Source organism: Phacochoerus africanus, chromosome 3 (genome assembly GCF_016906955.1).
Source record: "Phacochoerus africanus isolate WHEZ1 chromosome 3, ROS_Pafr_v1, whole genome shotgun sequence".
NCBI classification, from domain to species: domain Eukaryota; kingdom Metazoa; phylum Chordata; class Mammalia; order Artiodactyla; family Suidae; genus Phacochoerus; species Phacochoerus africanus.
Genome location: NC_062546.1, coordinates 140,038,064 through 140,061,370, shown reverse-complemented (window position 1 = coordinate 140,061,370; position 23,307 = coordinate 140,038,064). Strand labels below are relative to the sequence as shown.

The following is a 23,307-nucleotide window of genomic DNA, read 5'->3' as shown; positions in this document are numbered from 1 at the left end:
GGAAGACAAGACTAAGAATGAAGTGTCCAGGGCATTGGCTTCTGTGAGAGAAAAGAACCTGGAGAGTGTGTGTTCACATAGGGAGACAGTGTCTAGTGAGCTAAGAGCAAGTAGTGGACTCAGAGCAACTGTGTTTGTGCTAAAGACCAAGAACAAGGAACAGGAAGAGAGAAGGAAAAGAGAGAAAGAAGGAGGAGGGTTAGGAACACCGGTTTGGAGAGAAGGTAAACTAAAGAAGAATGGGTTTCAGCTGTGTATGTCTACAGGCTAACATCATGGCAACTGAGAGAACATTGAATTACACAATTGCGAAGTCATTAAATCTTGGAGCGAGAGAACACACAGCTTTGGTGGTCTAAGGGGGGCAGATAACATTGTGTATGAGAGTAAAGACTAACTGAAAAAGTCAGAGCAGCCATTGGAGATGATCTTTAGAAAAATGTTGACCGAGGAAAGAAGGGTGATCCTTAAGGAAGCAACAGAAACTGAACCCTCCTCCAATTTGGCCAGGAAAAGAAGTGTAGGAGAGACTTAAGTGCATGCGCTTCTGATGGATGTAGAGGAGCCAGGGCTGGCTGGCTGTGTCTGGAAGGGGGTGAATGAGCATGATAGGAGGCATTGGTCTTCTAAAGGAGAAGGAATTCATTTTCCTTACATGTTGGAAGGAAAGAAGCCTCAGGAGGTGAGGGTCTGAAGACATTTATCAGGAATAGAAGGCTTGGGGTGTAAATTGGATGGACTTAGTCCTCTCAGGGTCATAGGTGAAGTTCTTGGGGGCGAGTGGGGCAGGACGAAGTGCGGCATCCAGGGAGCGCATTAGCGGGGGGCAGCCCTGGAGGTTGGGGTCAGACCCCTAGTCCTGTCACTCCCAGCTGTGTGAGCTTGAGCCAGTTGTTTACATAACTTCCCTGCGCCTCAGTTTTCCCTCTGAAAAACAGGAGAATAAAATGATTCCAAGCTCCCAGGGCTACTGTGAAGGTTAGATTAGTTCATATGTTTCGAGTGCTTAGGTGTAGTAAGGATTGTTACATGTGTAACACGCTGGAATCACAGGCTTCGGAGAGGGGATGGACCAAATGAGCTGGCACTGTACTTCTCAAACCTGCGTGTGAGGGTACGAATCACCAGGGATCTTGTTAGAAGCTGATCTTGCTGATCTAGTGGGGGTAGAGCATTTCTAACAAGCTCCAAGTGATGCTGTTGCTGCTCGTCCAGGAACCACACTTTGAGGGGCAGGGTTGTAACAGGACTGATGCCCCAGCTAGGAGTGGCCAGTGATCATCTGCGACAGCACCAGGTGGCATAACTCCTCCCTCCTCAGGCTGAGCCCAGGGCTTTCCTCCAGGTGTGAGTTGGCCAGGAGTGGGCACGAAGGTGGGGGTGCTAATAAGAGCAGCATCAAGAGTGTCACCTGTGGGCGCTAGGCCTTCTATGACCCAGGGGAAGCTGGGAGGTGCTGATGAAAGAGGCAGGAGCAGCTCGAGGACCCAAGAGCATGGTGAGGCCAGGAAGATGTGGGTGAAGGTGCCAGAGAGCTGGTGGGGACAGAAGGCGATGTCAGAGGATAAGCTATGGGGACAGTAAAATAGTTATTGCTGAAAACTTAGTCTGATTTCATTTTTTAATTGTTGATGATTTAGAGGGCTTTTTCTTGGCTTGCCTGTGCCCCAAGAACATTGTCAACAGCAATTGATTAGAAGCACTTTTCCTGCTTCTGGTCAGTAGAACTCCTGGTAAGAGTTACTGGGTCTAGCTTTCTGCGGTGTCAGGATGTCCTTGGCAGGCAGAAGAGAGATGGGTGGGCTTCCCAGTCGCTTGGGTTCAGGCTGAGTGAACCTTTTGTCTGAGGGAGGGCACGGGGATTGAGGCGCAGGTTTCCCAGGGACCGAAAAGCCTTCCAAGGAGATCCCAAAATCCTTCTCCAGGGAGAGAGTCATGCGGCCGTGGAAGGAGCTGGCAGGTGGGGCACACAGGATTGAGACAGCTTCTACGAAACTGTGGTCAATATTTCTTTGGGCCATATCTATCCTTTGTTCAGCAGTGTGACGGAGAAATACACTTCCATTTCTAACATATTTAATCCCCTGTTTGGCAAGTGCTGCCGTTGGCTCTCTGGTACTTAGCCTTCCTATTCTGATGTCTGGGGCCAGGCGGCAACCAGAGATGTTATATGGAGATCCTGGGTCCTGACATTTAGAGAAAGCTGCTGGTCAGAGGGGCAGCCCTGGGAAAATGGGTCAGACCACTCCGGGGACTGTGTCCCCATGGCTGTGATTCCCTCTCCCTGGCAGCTCCGTGCTAGCTCTGCCTCTGACTTCTCACCCCAGGGCACAAGAACTGGCCAGGGAACCACTCTGCTGTGTCTATCTGACGAGCCTGACTCCTTTTTTGGTGGGGCTCAGAACTTCATTTCTTTAATGGATTTTCATAAAAAAGCTGTTTCGAGGAAGGGAAGATCATATTACTCTCCTTTTTCAAGATATGGTACAAATAAAACTGCTTATTCCCAGTTCTGGGGATAAATGTTATTGCATGTAAAACTTTGTCTAACCTCACTATTGCCAGCTCTGACCTGAGGAATTTGTGGGCATGTGAGAACCTCTAGCTACTGAGGTACTTAAATTGAGCTCATTTCTCTGAGAAACATTGGGTTATCTTTTTAAACCCCTGACAGAAAAAAAAAATCTCACTCAACTGCCTCTTGGCTTTACTAATGGAATAAACCATTTAATAGAATCAGAGTGATGAAACAGGAATGAAGTCAGAGTTCTGATCAGGGTAAGTAACTTCCCATCTAGTCATTGTAGGGATCAGGGGCGGGGCTAGGGAAGTCAAGGCTTTTACATGTCTTTTTTTTATTTTTTATTTATTTTTTTTTTTGTCTTTTAACCATTCCTAGGGCCACTCTCACGGCATATGGAGGTTCCCAGGCAAGGGGTTGAATCGGAGCCATAGCCGCCAGCCTACGCCACAGTCACAGCAAAGCTGGATCCGAGCCTCGTCTGCAGCCTATACCACAGCTCACGGCAAGCCAGATCCTTAACCCACTGAGCAAGGGCAGGGACCGAACCCGCAACCTCATGGTTCCTAGTCGGATTCGTTAACCACTGAGCCATGACGGGAACTCCTTACATGTCTTTTTTTGAAGTGTCTTTTTTTTTTGTAGATTATTCTTCACTTCCTAAATTAAAAAAAAACCTATTTGTTTAACCTATGTGAAACTTAGCTGCCCTGACTCTAAGAGCTAAGTTTCCTGTTAATCCCTACAAACTCCCCACAGTGATGTCACTTTGTAAAATTGCTCTCTGATCTCTTCTGTAGAGGTCAGTGTCACATAAATATACTATGAAACCTGGATTTCAAATAATGATGCTGTTTATTATTGGCTCTGATAAGCTGAGAGAACATTCTTAAGTAAATTTGTAGGATTTTTAAAAATTTTATTGGCATGTAATTGACCTACAGTGTATTTGCTTTAGGTGTACAACACAGTAAATCAGTTATGCATATAGATGTATCCATTCTTTTTTCCCATTTGGTTATTACAGACTATTGAGTATATTTTCCTGGGCTATACAGTAGGTCCTTGTTGTTTATATGTTTTATATACAGTAGTGTGTGTATGTTCTTCCCATCCTCCTAATTTATTCCCTGTCCCCACCATGGCTTCCCCTGTGGTAGCCACAAGTTTGATTTTTTTTTTTTTAAATCTGTGAGTTTGTTTCTGTTTTGTAAATAAATTCTTTTGTGTCATTTTACTAGATTCCACATATAAGTGGTATATGATACTTGTCTTTTTTTGTTTGGCTTACTTCACTTAGTATAACAATCTCTAGTTCCATCCACGTTGCTTCATATGGCATTATTTTGTTCTTTTTTAAGGCTGAGTAATATTCCATTGTATGTAGTCTTATTTTTGCTATGCTTATACCAGTATTTTATACAACATAGGATTTTTAAAAAATATCCTTTGTCCTAATTTCTATGTTTGTCAACAGATATTTATTCTTTAAAGACCCATCCTACACATTCTTTCAATGTCTGAGGCTATCATCCTAGATATTTTGCTTTATCTTTCTCTCTTCCAGCAAATAAAACTAAGAGGAAGGAGACAGGATTCTGAAATAAAATAAAAATAGAAGATGGCATTTTATTGTCTGTAGTTGGATCACAGTTGTAGAAACAAAACCGAAGAGATTTTGTAAATATACAGCGAGAGGAAAAAGAGCATATAAACCAAATGTTAGGGTGTGAAGTGGCATTATCTCTATTTTCAGAAAGAGATTTCCGTAGTGTTTTTTTGGTTTTTTTTTTTTTTTTTTTTTTTTTTTTTGGTGTCTTTTCTAGGGCTGCACCTGCGGCATGTGGAGGTTCCCAGGCTAGGGGTCTAATTGGAGCTGTAGCCGTTGGCTTACACCACAGCCACAACAACGTAGAACCCGAGCTGTGTCTGCGACCTACACCACAGCTAACGGCAAAGCCAGATCCTCAACTGAGCGAGGTCAGGGATAGAACCCACAACCTCCTGGTTCCTAGTCTGATTCCTTAACCACTGAGCCACGATGGGAACTCCCTGTGGTGTGATTTTTGAATGCATACTTGTTAAAATACTAGATCAACAGCTATGCTGGGGTTTTGCAGTTTGAATAAAAATAGAGTTTTGTTCTGTTTATGATGCATGATTTTACTTGTCTTCTCATTTCTTTGTTAATAGTGTGCTTTGTAGTAGACGTGGCTTTAAATGCTTTCTTTTAATGTAGCCATTAACAGATTTTCCTCTGTGTTGCTCTCCTCATGATTAGTGTTGCTAAGAAAATAATTAATTTTATTGTATACGTCAACAGAAAATTTTCTCTTACTTTATCCATTTCTTTGTAGCTTTAAAATGAACAATCTGTTCTAAAAATCCTGAAGTGCATTTCAGCATTTTTCTATGGTACTTTGCCAGTATCTACAAGCATCATTAAAATCACTATCATTAAATAGGTCTTTCCAATGACTCAAAATGCAAGAGGAAGAAATATCTTATGCCAAGCACAAAAGGGGTTTACTAAGTGCTAAGTGTTTAAAAGGGGAATTAGTTAAAAAATGTTCTTTGAAGTGGAGAAAGAAGCTTCCCCCCCCCAAAAAAAATGGAGCACAACTCTTGGCCAATATGAATAAAAACTTTTCGCTTGCTTTTTTTTTCCACTTTGTGTGTTGGAGCTCCAGCCAGGCTTACTTGTACAGGTTCCACATGGTAATGCCTTCAAATCGAACCCAGCCCCAGACCTGCACTGCGTATGGCTTCACCTTGACCCTACAAGAATCAATGCTGACTTTACATCTAAATTCTGTGGTATTTCCCTTGGGACTCATGAATTTACCTCAGCATAACTGAATGGCTTCTATTGTGGAAAATAGTATTTCTTTACATCATAGTCTTCCAAAGTCTTCACAGAACATTTTCTAGACAGCTACCTTTTCAGTTTTCCTTCAATGGCATAGGAAGACTCGAATTTGAATGAGAGTCTGAAGGCTTTTTTCTCACCTTCCTTTTGTTTTCATACTTGTGTGTGCCTTTGTTGTCCCATCTGAAAAATGAGTGAACTTGACCAGACAGATTTTAAGCCCCCTTTACACTTGGGGTTTCTCAGTCAGTGGACCACTGGCTGTTGCATTCACATCATCTTCACCTGCTACATTGCTGTGTTTAATCATTTCTCAGTTCTTTTTTTGTCGTTTGTCTTTTTAGGGCCGCACCCTTGGCATATGGATGTTGTCAGGCTAGGGGCTGAATCAGATCTGTAGCCACTGGCCTACAGCACAGCCACAGCAATGCCAGATCTGAACTGCTCCTGCAGCCTACACCACAGCTCATGGCCATGCAGGATCCTTAACCCACTGAGCAAGGCCAGGGATCAAACCCACATCTTCATGTTCGTTAACCACTGAGCCACAATGGGAACTCAGTCCATTTTTTAAGGGAAATTACTGGTCAGAGGCTCATTATTCTCAGTCATCCTATCTGTTTAAAAATTTTGCCTTTTCAATCCCATGGACACTTGGAAAGCATGCCCTGTGGATTACATCTCTACCCTAGTTCAAAAAAATTTTTAAATAATTGCAGAGGATTGTTGTAATTTGTTTGGATCATCTGGCATGGCTGCTGATTATCTTGCTGTGTTCCTAGCAATCTTGCGAAGCTCAAAAGTCCTCTAAGGTGTGTTAAGAATAGTCTTGATGTTGTTTTGTTTTGCTCAAGTACGTTGAGCAGAATCCTGGGAAAACAATCGTGATGTTAGGTTCTGAAAAAGAGCATGGTGGCAACAGAGGGTACTTGTTTTTTGGGTTAAATTTTAGCTGGCTGATGCTCTAGTCTGGTATGCTTCTTAGGCAGCCCGAGTGCTCTGCCTTCCCGCAGTCAGCAGTCTGTTGTTTGCATGCATTTCCTTAAGCGCTTTTGAAACTTCCCATGTGGCCTTTGGTGTGTAGTGATGAACAAAGTGTTAACTGAAGCCAGAGTGAAAAAGGGGGCTTGATCCTTCATGGCTGACGTGTGCGGTATTCTCCTAAAATATTTCATTCTATAGGAGTATAGTGGTACATTTCAAGAACACATTATCTTTGGAAGGAGGACGAGTGTGGGAGTCTGGAGGCTATGTGGTCTTTTGAGGGTATTACGTGCTGGGTATCATAACCACTCAGGTGATCTTCAGAGTGGTATATGCTGTGTAACCCAAGTAGCAGCACCTACGAACACTAGTCACATTCGATTGGTGAAGAATTGGGTGGGTTTGTTTTGCTTCAGGTAAGAAGAGTTCCAGGGTCAAGCGGTCACCTTCATAAAACCGAAGACGGTGACTGGGAGTGGAGTGACGACGAGATGGATGAAAAAAGTGAAGAAGGGAAAGCAGCTTTTTCTCAAGAAAAGGTCAGTGACATTGATGATGATTGCCTAACCTATGTAAATTTTATTTTGGTGTCTTTTGGGGTGTGTGTGTGTTTTAACACGTGTCTAATTGTTTTTTCAGTCACGAAGAGTAAAAGAAGAAAACCCAGAGGTGAGTGGTGGTTATTTATTTATTCCCCACTGCTCCCCTCCCCCACCCCCCATCAGTATCAGAGGCTGATCCCTTTGGGGGAGAAGCTTCAAAATTGTGTTCTCCTGGTGTAGAAAAAAAAGAAATGGCTCATAGACTTTGCAGACCTTGCTGCTCTCTGATTCACTTTGGAGCAGTGTATATTGAGGCAGATTCAGATTCCTTTTACTCTCTGAGCCTCAGTCTCCTCCTCTACAAATGGGAGTGATTGCAGTACTTACTAAGTTGCTGTGAGGATTGATACAGGCACATACACAAAGCTACTCATTTGGGTTCTTGCACAAATTACTCACTTAATCTTAACTCTTAGTGTTACTGTCACTTAGAAAACATAACAGACATGCAGGAAAATTCCTTCTAGATTTTTAGTTTACTGTGAAGCAAGGTATTAAAAGTGCTAGGTTGGATCTGTCGGTCTTGATTTTTACATCATCTGGGTAACTTAGTAGGCAAGGAGCCTTCTTTCATCAGCTTCCATTTGAGAACTGGTTGTCTTCTGATTAACTTTATTTCCTCCATTGGTTAATTATCCTAATGACTAATGATGACTATAGTTCAGAGGACTTGCTAATTCTCCTGGAGGAAGTTTGAGCATATCTAAATAGCTCCAAATATTTTACAGACCTAGTAATTAATGCATACCTTGATAAATTCTCATTTCTCATTTCATTCTTAAGAAAGCAGAAGACTTTGGGCTACAAATGATGACCACCCCAACTATTCTTTCAGTTCAAAGACATTTCCTTACAATTAAATGGAGTAAATATTATCATTCTGCTTTAAGTGGCAATAACCAGCTGGACCATCTAAGAAGAAAACAGAGCCACAAGCCACTCCTTCCCCATCATGCCTCCCTTTGCTCCCTTCTCTTTTTGTCCTCCTGCCTCATTGACAGGCCTTTCCTAGGGATTTTTCAGCCCGCCTGTCTCCTATTGGTAACTCTCCTTCAGATCCTGTTTCCTCCTATATTTATCATATGAATTAATCTTTCCATTTAGTACATAAAATGTAAGCTTTGCTCGAGGAAGTTACAAGGATGGTGATGAGCTCCACAGTAGGACACATTGGCTACAGACATTTCCTGCTGGGTTTTTAGAATGATCTTAACCTGCTATGAGCTCTGCCTTCTGTTGGCTACCTTTCTTGCTTTATCTAGAGTGATGTGCAGGGCAAAGTTTTTCATCTACTTCCCCTTTAAAATTTTTTTATTATTTAATCCCCCCCTTTTGTAATTGACTTTTTAGTTGATTTACAATGTTTTGTTAGTTTCTGGTGTACAGCAGAGTGATTCAGTTATATATACATATACATTTTTTTTCAGATTCTTTTCCCTTAAAGATTATCACAAAATAGTGCATACAGTTTACCTGGACAATACATTAGGTCCTTGTTGATTATCTATTTTATACATAATAATGTGTATTATGTTAGTCCAAAACTCCTAATTTATCCCTCTCCACTTTCTGCTTTGGTAACCAGAAGCTTATTTTCTATATCTGTGGGTCTATTTCTGTTGTGTATATAAGTTCATTGGTATCATATTTTTATTTTTATTTTTATTTTTTTTTGTCTTTTTTGCTATTTCTTGGGCCGCTCCTGCGGCACATGGAGGTTCCCAGGCTAGGGGTCTAATCAAAGCTGTAGCCGCTGGCCTATGCCAGAGCCACAGCAACTCGGGATCCGAGCCGTGTCTGCAACCTACACCACAGCTCACGGCAACGCCGGATCGTTAACCCACTGAGCAAGGGCAGGGACCGAACCCGCAACCTCATGGTTCCTAGTCGGATTCGTTAACCACTGCGCCACGACGGGAACTCCGGTATCACATTTTTAGATTCCACATATAAGCGATATCATATTGATAGTGTCTTTGTCTGGCTTACATAGTATGATAATATGCAATTATCCTAAAAATGGCATTATTTCATTATTTTTTATGGCTGCATAATATTCTGTTATATAAATAGACTACTTTATCTGTTCATCTGTTGATGGGCATTTAAGTTGCTTCCATATCTTGGTTATTGTAAACAGTGTTGCCGTGAACACTGGGGTACCTGTGTCTTTTTGAATTATGGTTTTCTTTGGATAGATGCCCCAGAGTGGGATGGTAGGATTGTATAGTAGCTCAATTTCCAGTTTTTTAGGGACTGTCATACTGTTCTCCAATTGGCTGTACCAATTTCTAAGAGTGTCTCTAGCTAATTGTGTCTTAGAAACTGAACTAAGTAACATGATTCAAGCAGCATCATTGACTCAGAACTCGCTTTTTATTAGTTCAGTACAGGACATCTTCATTGGGTGATCATCACTGGAATCCTGCTTTGCTATACAGATGGGCGTAGGTCTTCCCTTCCTTAGGGTTTCCTAAGTTTACTTTGAGAATATCTTCCTATGTGCTTATTCAAATGGCTCAGACCTATTAATTAGATAATAGCATATCTTTTTGGCAAACATATTTTCCTTATATACAGGAGCTAGTAGCTAGTACATGGCATGATGTCAGTTGGTCATCAAGCATCCCTGTCAACATTTTTCAGTAGGATTTGAAAAGCTTGGACACTTCACTGTATCTGGACTCCTTAGATTTCCCAGTGGCATATATCTTTTCCCGTACTGGTTTATAATTAAGGAAGCACATGGAGAGGCTTCTTGTTTCTGAGAAAGGATACATGAATTTGAATGGAAACACTCCCAGCTAACTGTAAGAATCACCAGCCCCACTTGCTATTACACAGCTTTTGAGGCCAACTTTTTTCTTTTTGTTTTTTCAAGGCTGCCATTTCAGCATTTTGAGCTCTGTTCAGAGTCCTCCCAGCGATGGTTTCAGTGTCCTTTCAATGTTTGGTTAAAGTAGCCCCCTGATTTGTCAACTACCCCAAATTACTTTTTGTAAGCAAATAAAAAACTATTTTTTTTATTTAATATAAGGGGAATTAAAATTGTTGGGTGTGTAAATATTCAAAAAATATATATATATGTGTATGTATATATGAGTGTGTGTGAGTGTATATACATGTGTGTGTGTGTGGTGTGTGTGTGTATATATATATATATATATGCCTATTATGTACACTGTTTTAGTAAGCGTTGGGGATACATTAGCGAGAAAAACAATAAAATCCCTGTCCTCATGGTGCTTCCATTCCAATGGGAGCAGATAAATGATATTCAATAGCCTTTATTAGTTAAGGAAGTTATATGGTTTGTTACAATGGAATAGGAGTAAGGAAAAAAAAGTAGAATAGGGTAGAGGGTGCGGCAGTCTGGTAGGGGTTTATAACGTGGGTTGGTCTGGATAGGCCTTATTTAGAGGCACATAGTAAAGACTTGTAAAAGATATGAGAGAATTAAATAGAAATCATCCGAAGGACTACTTTTACCCCTGTGACGGTTTCCTCTTTCCAGAGGTTATCAGTTTGCAGTGTTTTGTTTTTCTTTTTTTTTTTTGTCTTTTGTCTTTTTAGGGCCACTCCCGCGGCATGTGGAAGTTCCCAGGCTAGGTGTTTAATTGGAGCTGTAGCCTCCAGCCTACACCACAGCCATAGCAACGCCAGATCTGAGCTGTGTCTGCAACCTACACCACAGCTCACAGCAACGCCGGATCCTTAACCCACTGAGCAAGGCCAGGGATCAAACCTGCAACCTCATGGTTCCTAGTCAGATTCATTTCCACTGTACCACGACAGGAACTCCAGTTTGCAGTGTTTTCTTCCAGACATTTTCCTCTCATTCACATACAGATATATCTGTAAAGAAATCTAGCATATCATTTAATAAAAACTGGGATTATAAAAAATATGACAATTTTTTTGCATCTTAGAAATATTTCCACATTAGTTGCCGTAGATCTGCCTCTTTAATTGCTGAGTAGTATTACCTATCAAAATGGTTTATTTAACTATTTCCCTTGCTACTACAAACTATTCCATTAACATTGTTTTGCATATACATTTTGAGTGGCACATATGCAAATCGAGTATAGGTACCTAGAATTGGGATTGTCTGACAGAATCTGCTGGCTTTGAATTTTTATAGCTGCTTTCAAAAGTTGTATCATGTTAAATATTTTACCATTTTATTTGACAATTGTACCTCAGTAAAGCCGGGGTGGGGGAGCTGTACCAGTGTATACAGCCTCAAACAATGAACCTTATACTTTTAAACATCTTTGAGAAGGAAAATGCTTATCTGTGCCAAATGGCACATTGAAATGCCAGAGTGTTTACATGTTAAAAAACTTTTCAGTAATGCTCGTCATTTAAATTGCAGTGGAGTTACTTACTTGACTGTAAGTCACCAGGAGACTGGGATAGTATTTTATTCATGAGTGTGTTCCCTTAGCATCTAGTAGATGTTGTATACGTGTTTGTTGGTGTCATGGGTACCCAGGCACTGAAAGTCTGACCCTAACTACACAAGTACCTGAAGAAGTAAATCATATTTTTGAGTAGGTGAGAAGTGGGGAGGGGTGGGGAGATGAGAGAATGTTAGATAATTGAGCTGAAGTTCAGAAGTGGTAGCCTTGGCAGTTCCACATTTAGACAAAGTGAGATGTTGCAATAAAGGGAAACATTTTAGAAATGCTTATTTTGTGAGGGGCTGTTTGGCTTCCTGGGAGGAATAGAGCAGAATATCCAAGTATTAGAGCATTAGTCAGAGATGATGGAGAAGGCCAGGGTAGGGCAGTTGCCTGAGGGACATTGAGTAGATGTGCCTGGTACTGGGCCATATTTGGAGATGGGAAACTCTGGTGTAAACTGTAAATTTGCAAGATTATACCATCTATGTTGAGATTCATAGCCAAACTCAGTGAGAAATTGGTCCTAGTGTGCTCCTAACCTGGTATTTTAGAAATAGCTTTAGAAAAATATTAGTCACTTTCAAGTAAGTATTAATTTGTAAAAAGTAGATAATTCATTTATCTACTTGAAATGAAATGCTAATTTCATTTACTCTCTTATTCCACTTGGATGGTGGGAGCCAGTACAGACTACAAAGTAATAATATACCAATAATATTAATAATGAGATTAGTTAATTGGACAGATATTTAATCTGGAACTGATTTCTAGAGCTGCTTTAGGAGCTGTGGCTTTGTGGAAATTATGCAAAAGCACAGAAGAGGGCCTACTCTCCAGAAGCTGCTCATGTCTTTGGGGGTAGAGCTTAGGGGTGGTATTTGCAAGGTCTGGCTTTCTTAGGAAGGGTTTCCCAATTGATAAAGCATCTTAACTTTTATATAAAACCTCTCAGGAATTCCTGTCGTGGCTCAGTGGTTTAAGAATCCGACTTGTATCCCTGAGGATACTGGCTCAATCTCTGGCCCCACTCAGTGAGTTAAGGATCTGGCCTTGCAGTGAGCTGCAGTGTAGGCCACAGATGCTGCTTGGATTGGGCGTGGCTGTGGCTGAGGAATAGGCCGGTGGCTACAGCTAGCCTGAGAACTTCCATATGCAGCAGGTACAGCCCTTAAAAACAAACAAAAAAACCCCTCAACTTCATCATTGATTTTTTTTTTAATTTTTGCAATTTTATTTTATTTTATTTTCATTTTTGTGGTTTGACCTCTTTTTAGCAGTGATTTTGGAATCTGTTTTTGTAAGACTCTGAAATAAGCAGTATGTGTCATCGTTTTTTAAATCAATTTTTAATACCTTAATTTTTTTAATAAAAAAGTAAAATTGATTTTAAATTCACACTTTCTTTTGGTTTCATTTAAGTGAGGGGGACATTTTACAGCAGCCCCTCCACTAGGTGGCATGAAAACATGGTTCACCATATGGCTCCACATCAGAAAAACTGAAAGCTTTAAAAATGAGGGTCCCTAGACCCAGCAAATCAAATTACAGTTTGATGTCCATGGCAACTCTGAATTTTAAAAAGCTGCTCATGTCATTCTGATATGTAGCTTTAATCAAGGACCACTGAGAAAAAAAAAACCACATCTGCCACTCTGAATCCAAATTCTGAACTAGAATTCAGGAAGATTGTGTGCTCCAGATTCCTGAAGGTATGTTTTAAATATCTGCCCATCAGAAGTCTCAAAAAAAAAAAAAAAAGAAAGAAAGAAAGAAAAAAAATCTAAAACAACGAAGACATTTCAGAAATCCCTTGGAAAAACTGTCCTCTTAAAATCACATGTAATGATGCCAGGTGGAAAGCTTTGATGACAGAAGTCCTGCAGGGCCTACAACAGGTATATTGAAGACTTTTGTTACAGACAATAGGCTAGGTTAATTGTTTCCCAACCCTGATATTTTGTTCTGAGAAGACATCTGGTGTGGATTTAGGTTGAGTGAATTTTACCCGAGATTAGACTCAGTGTGAAAGCTTAAATTCATTGCTTATGTTACTCACTGCTATTGCTTGATGACTGTTAAAACTGACGTTAGCTTTTTAAAATTATTTATGATGACACTGTGTTTTCTAAGCGCCTGTCATCTCTTCTCCATGTTAATTATATCCATGTGTAGTCGAAGGGGAAGATTTAATTTCCTCCAAATTGATTGTACTCAGCCTTCGTCATCACGGACACCCTTAGCCTGAAGCTTTTATGTCACTTTCTAAAAAGTGTTCTTATTGCAGGTGACTAGTGTTTGCGCTAGTTGTGGTAAACTCTCGAGATCTTCTGTGTTTCTGAAAATAAGCCTTTTGTTTTGGAATCATTTTAGATTTACAGAAAATTTGTAAAGATAGTACAGAGTTCCCATACACTCCTCAGCCATGTTCTTTTGTTGTTAATTTCTTTTGTGACCCTGTCATGTTGATCACAACCCCAAATCAGCAGTGCTCTATTACTATCCGCTCAACCTCAGACTGTGTTTTTATTTCACTGGTTTGTCCACTGACATCCTTTTCCTGTTCCAGGATCCAGTCCAGGATAATACATTGCATTTAGCCACAGTATTTTTGTTTGTTTTAGATTTGGTTTGGTTTTTAAAAAAAAAAATTTTTTTTAAATATTGAAGTGCAGTTGATTTAAACTTTTGTGTTCATTTGTACTGTAAGCAAAGTGATTCAGTTATACAAAATTGTATTATTTTTCATGTTCTTTTCCATTATGGTTTATCACAGGATGTTGACTATAGTTTCCTGTTCTATAATAGCGGGACCCTATTGTTCATCCATTCTGCATATAATAGTTGGCGTCTGCTCATCAGAAAATGAGAAGCTGAGGTGGAGCTCTGTGGAAAGTTGGAAAGCAAATGTTGTCCCTTTCCTCTCTCCATTCTAAGATCTTTTCCTCTTTGACCTAGTCCCTGAGGCCTAGCTCCAAGGGGGCATCTAACATTAATCTATTACTTTTCTCTCCCCCTCCTATCCAAACACCCATTCTCCCAAGTGCCCTTCTCATAGCAAACTGTTTAAAAGCCCCCCCCCCAAAAAAAATTTGGTAGACAAATTTATATTATACTGCTAGTGAGTGATAGCTGCCTAATGTTTTAGCTTTCTTATAAGGTTTTACGTTTTAAAATGTACACCCAAAAGGTATGCCCTAAACTGATAGAATGGGATCCATGATGGTGAAATTTGGCAGACGACACTTGGTTGACAGGGAAGATGTTTTGTGCAGGGAACCTCCCTCTCCACCACTCCTGTGCATCTTTGTGCATTTTCGGCACCAGTGAGAGCCAGAGGCTGGTTTCTTTATTACATGCAGGGTTACCACCTACACAGTGAGGTTTGAGGGTGTGTGTGTGGGGGGTTCCAGCCCCCTAGTCCAGTTTAAATAGCTCTCCATTCCACTGATTGTCCAAGCATAAGAGAACAGGGCAGGAGATGGGGCCTCCTCAGGGAAAGGGAATTTATATTTGCTTCTCATGCCCCTCTGGTAAATGCCATTAAGAATTTTCCAGATTGCAATGGTTCTTTGACTAAAGGTAGGAGATTCTGTAAGTGCTTATATGGTTTTTGGTTGTATTTCAGACTTCAATGAAGAATGAACTTATTTACAAAACAGAAATAGACTCAGATATGGAAAACAAACTTAAGGTTGCCACAGGGGAAAGAGAATTTGGGATTAGCAGATACAAACTATTAGATATAAAATAGTTAAACAACAAGGCTCTACTATAGAGCACAGGGAACTACATTCGATATCCTGTGATAAACTGTAATGGAAAAAAAAAATATATATACTTTTAACTGTATAACTGAACCACTTGGCTGTACACTGGGTAGCTAACACAACATTGTAAATCATCTATACTTCAATAAATTTTTTCTTTAATGTTTTTAAAAAAACATTAAAGATTGTAGAAGCAGCCTGAAAGATTCTTTACAAGAAATAATTTAGGTTAGGCCAAGACCCTCTGGCTGGTCAATGAACACAATTTGTATGTTCTTCTAACATAGTCATTTCCCCGCAAAATTTTACTGTGAACATTTTTCAAAGTATGGTAGCATTAAAAGCATTTTATAGCAAATGTCCCCACAACAATCACCTGGATTCTGCTGTGACTATATTTGCATCTTATGCATAGCCGTCTATTCATTCATTGGTCCATCTTCATTTTTGGGTGCATTTCAAAGTAAATTGCAGACATCAGTACATTTCTCCCTATTTCTTCATTCCAATCATAGTGGGTTTTTTTGCAGATGCACAGATTAAGAGTTTTATGTTCTTAAAAGACTCTTGCCTCAAATTTCTGATGACTTCTGATAATTTTAGAATTGATATTAAGTTTAGGAAATAATATAAATATGTTTCATTCTTTGTCATTGCTGTTTCTCTTTTAGTTTGTCTTTCAAGTTTTGTTTCAACTTGAAAGGCAGAGTTGACAAAAGTAAGGCTTGAGACAAAAATATTTCGGGTATCACATTAGGGTCAGGTTTCCAGCTTATAGAGAAAAATATACTGATCACTCCAGTTTTTCTTTTGGGGAAAATGTGTTTTTAAAATCCAGCTACCCTTAGGTATTTTTGAGTTCCAGGGCTGTAAATAAATTGTTCAAAGTCATGATTAAAGGGGGATGTTTTGCTAAATCTAACAGCCTTTCATTAGGGAGCCCTTGAGATGAAGTTGCAAGACAAGAAAAAATGGTCCCAAGGCATCTTTCTGTTATCAAGTTTAAAAATATCAAATAGTCTGTGCCCTTTCCTATTAGCTCGGTGGCTCTCTAAAAGCCTAAGGATCACCTGGGACACAGATCCTCTCCTATCTCCATGAAATTCATCATAGACTGGGTGGTTCTCAGGAATCCTTAACCTGTGTGCTAGGTGGCACCAATGCAGGTAGTCAAAGGACCACACTCTGGGAAATGGTGCTTAAAAATTACTTAAACTATTTAAGACTTTCGTCTCTGCTGAGACCTAATGTATCCACACTGACCTTAATGTCTCATTTTGGTTTCCCTAAGTGCTTATAATGATGATTCTCTTAACAGATCGCGGTGAACGCCAGTAGCATCCCGGAGCAGATTCAGTCCCTTTCTGTGCAGGACTCTCAGGTATGTTTCTCTGCCTGTCCTTTACTTTCAAGATGCTTTGAAGACAGATTTCTTTTTTCTTTCTTTCTTTTTTTTTCTTTTTTTTAAACAAAACCCCGACATTTTGGAAAGATGGACAATATTGGGGTAGTGCTTCCAAATCAGAGGCTTGTAAACTCTCTTTTTAATAGGTATGGAGAAAAGAGCACTGTCGCTATTGACCATGATATTCAGGACATCCAGTCTTTAAATGTTAGGTTCAAGAGCAAGAACTGATTACCAGACTCATTCTGAAATTGCTGGTACTGTGTGAAATAAGAAAAAGAGAGAAATTACTCACCGTTTTGCTAGATTTCAGCCACAAAATATTACAGTTAATTGATACTTTTCCTTTTTGCCCCCGGTTGGACTTCTCTGTTTTCATAATTTTTTATCATTGAATTACCCAGGCCAATTTATCTCTGCATCTTACCTTGTAAGAATAATAGTCCAATGACTGTTAAGTTGTATGAAAATTATGTGATAGAACACATGTGCCACAAGTTGTGTTGGGTGCTGATGAAGGATGCTGAGCAATCCAGGGCAGGGAATCTCGATGTAGAACCAGAGAGCAGGCCCCCATTCCAATTTTGCTGAATAATTAATAGGCAAGCCCTGGAGTTCCTGTCATGGCTCAGCAGTAATGAACCTAACTAGTATCCATGAGGAGGTGGGTTCGATCCCTGACCTTGCTCAGTGGATTAAGGATCTGGCATTGCTGTGAGCTGTGGTGTAGGTTGCAGATGCAGCTCGGATCTGGCATTGCTGTGGCTGTTACGTAGGCCAGCAGCTGCAGTCCGATTCGCCCCCTAATCTGGGAACTTCCATATGCCATAACAAAAGATAACATAAACTTGCAACATCTTTCATGTTAAAAAAAAAAAAAAGGGAGGGGGGCAAGCCCTTTGGCTCTCAAAGTGGCTATAGCATCAAGTGTCACCAGCCTTGGGATCACATCCCCCCCATCCCAAATCTGCAGATTCTGTTTAAATTTATTTGTATTCTACCTGATTTGCATTTTATGAAACACTTGTATGCTGAGGAGACAGAGTGATGGGGTTTCATGGTTGCAGGCCTAGCATTTAGTCCTTGGCCCTTATTTTATTGCTGAGGAAGCAAAGACTTGCAGAGGTAAAGTGGCTTGACCAAGGTTGCCCGTCTGTCTAGAGGCAGAGCCAGGATTCAGTGTAGGTCTGTTTACATTGTACCTGGCAACTCTGTAAAACACCTTGAGATAAACCATAAGGGATTGTTGAATTAGATAAAAGCCAAGTTAAGAATAACAACACAAGAGTTCCCATTGTGGCTTAGTGGGTTAAGGACCTGTCATAGTCTCTGCAAGGATGCTGGTTCGATCCTTGGCCTTGCTCACTGGGTTAAGGATCTGGTATTGCCACAAGATGTGGCTTGGATCTGTTGTTGCTTTAGCTGTGGTGCAATTCAACCCCTAGCCCAGGAACTTCCACATGGTGCAGTTGCCGCCTTAAAAAGGGAAAAAGAGAGAGAATAACAACACAGAAGGCAAAGAGAATAAAGAAAGCAGAGGAAGGGATTGGGATGCCTAATATTGTATGCCATGATGTGGTTTAACTAATTTTCATATGTTATTTTGTTCTCCCAGGCAAGTGTTATCCTCATTTTGTAAATGAGAAAATAGGTTTGGAGAATGACTTGCACTTAGTTGTGTAACTGGTCAGTGGCAAAGCCAAGCCTTGGCCAGCATCCCTTATTTTTCTACTCCAACAGGGAGGTCTTGTGTCCAGGGACTCCTCAGGTAGGGAGGGACTGTGCAAGAGAGGCATTCATGGTTGACGATCCATGTTCAAGGAAATAGGCTCTAGGTGAGAAGGCAAAAAAAGGCCCCCAGTGACCAAAGCTACTGGGTTCCTTCTTCCTCTGCATCCTGAGGTTTAAAGCATCTAACGTCCATGTGTCACCAAGGCCCAGGCAGTACAGTCCATGGCTCAGGTTACAAACTACCCTTTTAATGGCTGAACCTTCTTTGCAGCTTATGCCAGTTGTTCATAGGGCTCATCTTATGACTGTGGCTTTCTGTATGAAGCATTGGGATCCACAGTTATGAAGGACTCTTCTGAATCAAGGGCTGTGATGCATGATTTTATGCATTTGTTGCCTGGGTTTATAACAGTCTGCTGCTTTTGTTTTTAAAGGGCCTACCCAATGCCAGTGAAGACTACAGAGAAGCCTCCTGTGCCGTGAACCTCGTTTTAAGATTAAGGTAAATAGTATTGTTTTGCAATCACTTTTCCTCTAGTACAATATTCTATCTCCTTCACTAGCTTTTCATAATATTAGCATAAAATAAAATTAACTTCCTTGATTTCCCCAAATAGCCAGTGTGTGCTATATTCCCAGGACTAATTGCTCTCTTCTAATTGCTTCCTCAAGAAGAATTAACAAAGAAAAGCACCATATGAGTATATCTTCAGGCTCCGTGTGTACCCTTCATTAAGATTTGGGTTTTTTTTTTTCCTTTCCTTTCCTTTTCTTGGATTTTTTTCTGTCTCTGTTTTTCTATTCTTTTTTTACAATGTAAGATCACAGTAAGAGATTTTTAATGAGTTTCTTTCACACTTCAGCAGTCAGCCTCTGACAGAAATAAACCATGCTTGTACGACAAGTTGCCTGTTCAGAACATTTTTCAGTGACAGGTTTGATCAGCCACTGTGGAGAAATGATAGATATATTTTGAAAGACCCCTCAGTCTTCTAGGAAATGGATACAAATACCGTGCCTGACAGTCAAGTCTTTGTAGCTAGGGAATGAAAGCTTTGTATTTCAAGGATTTTTTAAACCCAAAGTCCGCTTAATGTATATTCTTTGTTAAGAATTTAGTATCTCAAAGACAAAAGAAATTTGCTTAAATTACCTTAATTTACCATGTCAATCAGAACAGCATCACATTTTTTAAAGGTGTTTGAAAGCAGGTTATAAATGCGTCCTCTTTCGACAATTAAACAAATAAAACACATGGCTAATGGGCCTTTTTTCAGATGTATGACTGTAAAACGTGGGTTCATTTTCAAGGTTAGTTTCCAGCCCTCTGATTTACCGTAATCTGTCAGGGTAGATTATCATCGCCATAATCACCCCTTCCTTCTGCCAATCATTTACCACCCCACAGTGCATTTCCATATACTTACCATGGGAACCTCACAGCTCCCCTCAGTGTGATGTTCAGAGCTGATTTCCAAGTCACGGTGTGAAATTACCACAAGACTATTTTCCTTTATTTGAGAGTAGCCGTGATTGTGATTCACAATTAGTGTATATAGCAATCTCCGAAGAATGAACTAGCCTGTTCCCTTTTTGTTTGACTTGGGAACCAGGTACTTCTTTTATTGTTCACTTGTCTGTTTCCTCAATCATTGCACCAGTATTTTTGAGAAACTGGCTCAGTGTCAGGGTAAGGTATTTGTCTTTGAGATGCAAAGGTGAGAGTACTGTCCAGCCCGCTGAGCATACATACAGTGTGGGGAGTGACCTTTAGAACATGGTCCTCCAGTCTCCTACTCAACATATGCAGAAGCCTTTTCTTTTGTGTCCTGCTGGATGTTTACCCAGCTCAGTGCATCCTTCAGTTCACCCTTTTTCCATGATCACTCTGGTGATACCGAGTAGTTTTCATCCTATGTCTTCCTGAAGATTCAACCAACCCTCCTGTTGTGGGCTCAAATTCTGACCCTTAGAGCAGATATCAGACTCCCTGGAGAAATGTCTTTTGAAGAGTGTGTTAACATGCTTTTTTTTTTTTTGTCTTTTTGCCTTATCTAGGGCCACTCCCGTGGCATATGGTGGTTCCCAGGCTAGGGGTTGAATCGGAGCTGTAGCCACCTGCCTACACCACAACCACAGCAACACAGGATCCAAGCCACATCTTCGACTTGCACCACAGCTCACAGCAACGTTGGGTTGGATCCTTAACCCACTGAGCAAGGCCAGGGATTGAACCTGCAACCTCATGGTTCCTAGTCGGATTCGTTAACCACTGTGCCACGATGGGAACTCCCATGATGCATATTTTTTGAGCATTGCTTCCAAATACTGTTTTGCTCTAGGTTCTAGGACCATGTAAAACAACTGCCTTCCCTCTCTTTGCTGAGGGCATTTGTTGCCAAAAGGGTTTTCACTCTTTTCCTTTCCTGGGCGGAACAGTGGAAGTAACTTTAGCCTTGCTCCTCACAATGTAGTTCTCCATTCCCCCTCCCAAGTCTCCTTACTTACCCTTATTGTATCCATCTATCATATACACCTACACACACACACACACACACCCTTTTTGGGAAATCACAGGAACATTAATTAACATTAAAGAATCTAAGAAGTTATGGAGGAAAGGAATTAGTTTAAGACCTATTTTATCTAAGAACTCTCTTTGTGCTATCACTTTCTAGTTTAACATTGTCCGTTTTACGTGTATGATCCATATTTAAATGTAGGAATCCGGATATGATCTCAGCAGGCTGGAGTACAGTAGTAAGAGCATGGTGATTTTTGTTTTTGTTTTTGTTTTTGTAATTCACACTGTCTGTTTTTCCTAAGTCAGCCCATTTTCGTTGCACCTAAAGGCCACCCCCACTCCAGACAGTTCACAGCTCGACTTTGCCTTTTTCAGGGGCAGCCAGCCAGTGACCACACACCTCCCCTCCAAGATTCAGGCCCTCTGTTAAAGATTTTTCACCTAATTAAACCAGTCTCATCTAGACTCATCTCCCTTTTGATTAAGTCCAGATGAATTGATTTGGAACATGAATTACACCAGCAAAATCTCTTGTCCTTTGTCATATAACATACCTTAATCCCAGGAGTAACAACCCATCACATTTAAAGTTCCCTGTCACACTAGAGGAGACACTTATACGGGGCATGTACATCAAGGGGCAGGAAGGTCAGAGTCATCATAGAATTCTACCTGCCATCTATGGGCACTCTAAATAAAGGGATATTTGTGCAGACCCCTGACAGAAATGAGGAATCAAGCCATGAAGTTGCTTGGCGGAAGAGCATTCTAGGCAGAGCAAATGGTGATTGTGTTGCACAAACTGCGGCAGCAGAGAGACAAGTGGCACTGCCAGGTTTATTCAGCACCAGTGTGGGCTCAGAGCTATTTTATCCAGAGTCTGAGTACCATGTCTTTGTCCTGGGTAGCTTTTTACAACACAGATTTCTAGGCCTTAGGGTTTTGCCTTGCAAGCAGTCTTGGCCCTCCACCTTCCTGGAGCAGACAAAGAGTTCCTGCCTAAGAAGCTGAGCAAACAAGATTACAAAAGCGAAACTGACAAGCAATGCTTGGAGCACATTTTGCAGGGTTGCTAGCAAAGACTTAAGACATAAAGTTGCTACAAGGTTACAAGAAGGGTGGTATGTGGCAAGCAAAGCTGCTGGGAGGCAGGTAGCTGCTTCCTTGGGTGGGGGGGTTGTTTTTCTAGTTAAAACTCTTAACTTCAATTGCAAAGATTCTGAGCAGGAAGCTCATCATAGCAGTTACAGAAACAGCCAGGGAACCAGTGTGGCCAGAGTGGCAGGGGATGAGTCCAAGGATTAGCAGGGGCTGAATCATGTACGGCCGTCTAGCCTGGGGTAAAGACTTTGGGTTTCACTCTTTGCAGGTAGGAAACCACGGAAGGTTTGTTAGCAGAAAATTACATGACCTGAGTTAAGTTTTTAAATAAGCACTGTGATTGCTTTACAGAGACTAGACCATATAAAGATTGTTCAGGGTGAAAGTGGAGAGCCTGTTGGCAGTCTGTTATCACAGTGCTGAGAATGATGATGTGACCTGGACCAGGGCCGGGAGTAATTGACATGACAGCAATTATTGGATTCCAGATGGAAGAGAGACAACTTGAAAAATCACTCAAGGTGTGGGCCTGAAAATACGGACAGGTGGAGTTGCTATCTCCTGAGATGGGGAAGGGAGCTGGAGTTGGCAGGTTTGTACAGAAGCAAGAATTCAGTTTTAGACATGTTAAGTTTGAGTTGCCTAGTAGATATCTATGTAATTGTGTCAAGTAGACATTTGGGTACATGGGTCTGGATTTCAAAGGAGGTACATTTCTGGGCTAGAGAGATGAATTTGAGAACTGTTGGCGCATGCGGTTTTTAAAGCTATGAAATTGTATGAGCTCACCTAGGGAGTGATTGATGGTCAAGAAGAGAAGTGGTCTGTTTCACGCTCAGGAGAAGCCGTCAACAGAGGTGAGGAAAGGCTGGTGAGGTAGAGGAGAGAATGGTGGTCCCTTAAGCCAAAGAGAGGCGGTGTCGCAAGAACAGAGTGAAAAGCTGCATCAGTTGTTACAGATCAAGTGCCTGGGAACTAAGAATTCACCACTGTATTTGGCAATAGGCAGCACATTCTGAACCTTGGCAAGAGTTATTTCAGTGGACTGGCGTGGACAAAAGCCTGATAGAACTGGGTTCAGAACAGCTTGGTGAGAGGTAACCTAATACAATAAAGCCAGATGATTTGTTAGTGTGGACAACCCTTGCCAGAGATTTGCTATACAGGGGAGCAAATAGATGGGGTGGCGGTTTAATGGAATATGGCATTAAGATAAATCTTTTAAAAAATTATTTAATGAAAATGATCCAACAGAGAAGAAAAATGACATGAGAAAGGGGACAGTGTCAGCTGATGTCCTCAGATGTCGGGGGGGAGAGGGGTAGTGCCCAGGCATCCATGTCCTTGTCAGCCTTAGACAGGAGAGTGGGTTAGAGCCCCCCCCCCCCCCCATG

General features: G+C 41.0%; 1 protein-coding gene across 1 annotated transcript in view; it reads left to right on the top strand.

Moving 5' to 3' along the window:
• The window catches only part of STK39 (serine/threonine kinase 39), a 306,680-nt gene that overhangs the window by 178,335 nt on the left and 105,038 nt on the right, over nt 1-23,307 (top strand). The window contains exons 11-14 of the mRNA XM_047772806.1: nt 6,791-6,913; nt 7,014-7,043; nt 16,471-16,533; nt 18,723-18,790. Of these exons, the coding sequence (XP_047628762.1) occupies nt 6,791-6,913; nt 7,014-7,043; nt 16,471-16,533; nt 18,723-18,790 (284 nt within the window). The remainder of the gene's footprint in view (nt 1-6,790; nt 6,914-7,013; nt 7,044-16,470; nt 16,534-18,722; nt 18,791-23,307) is intronic.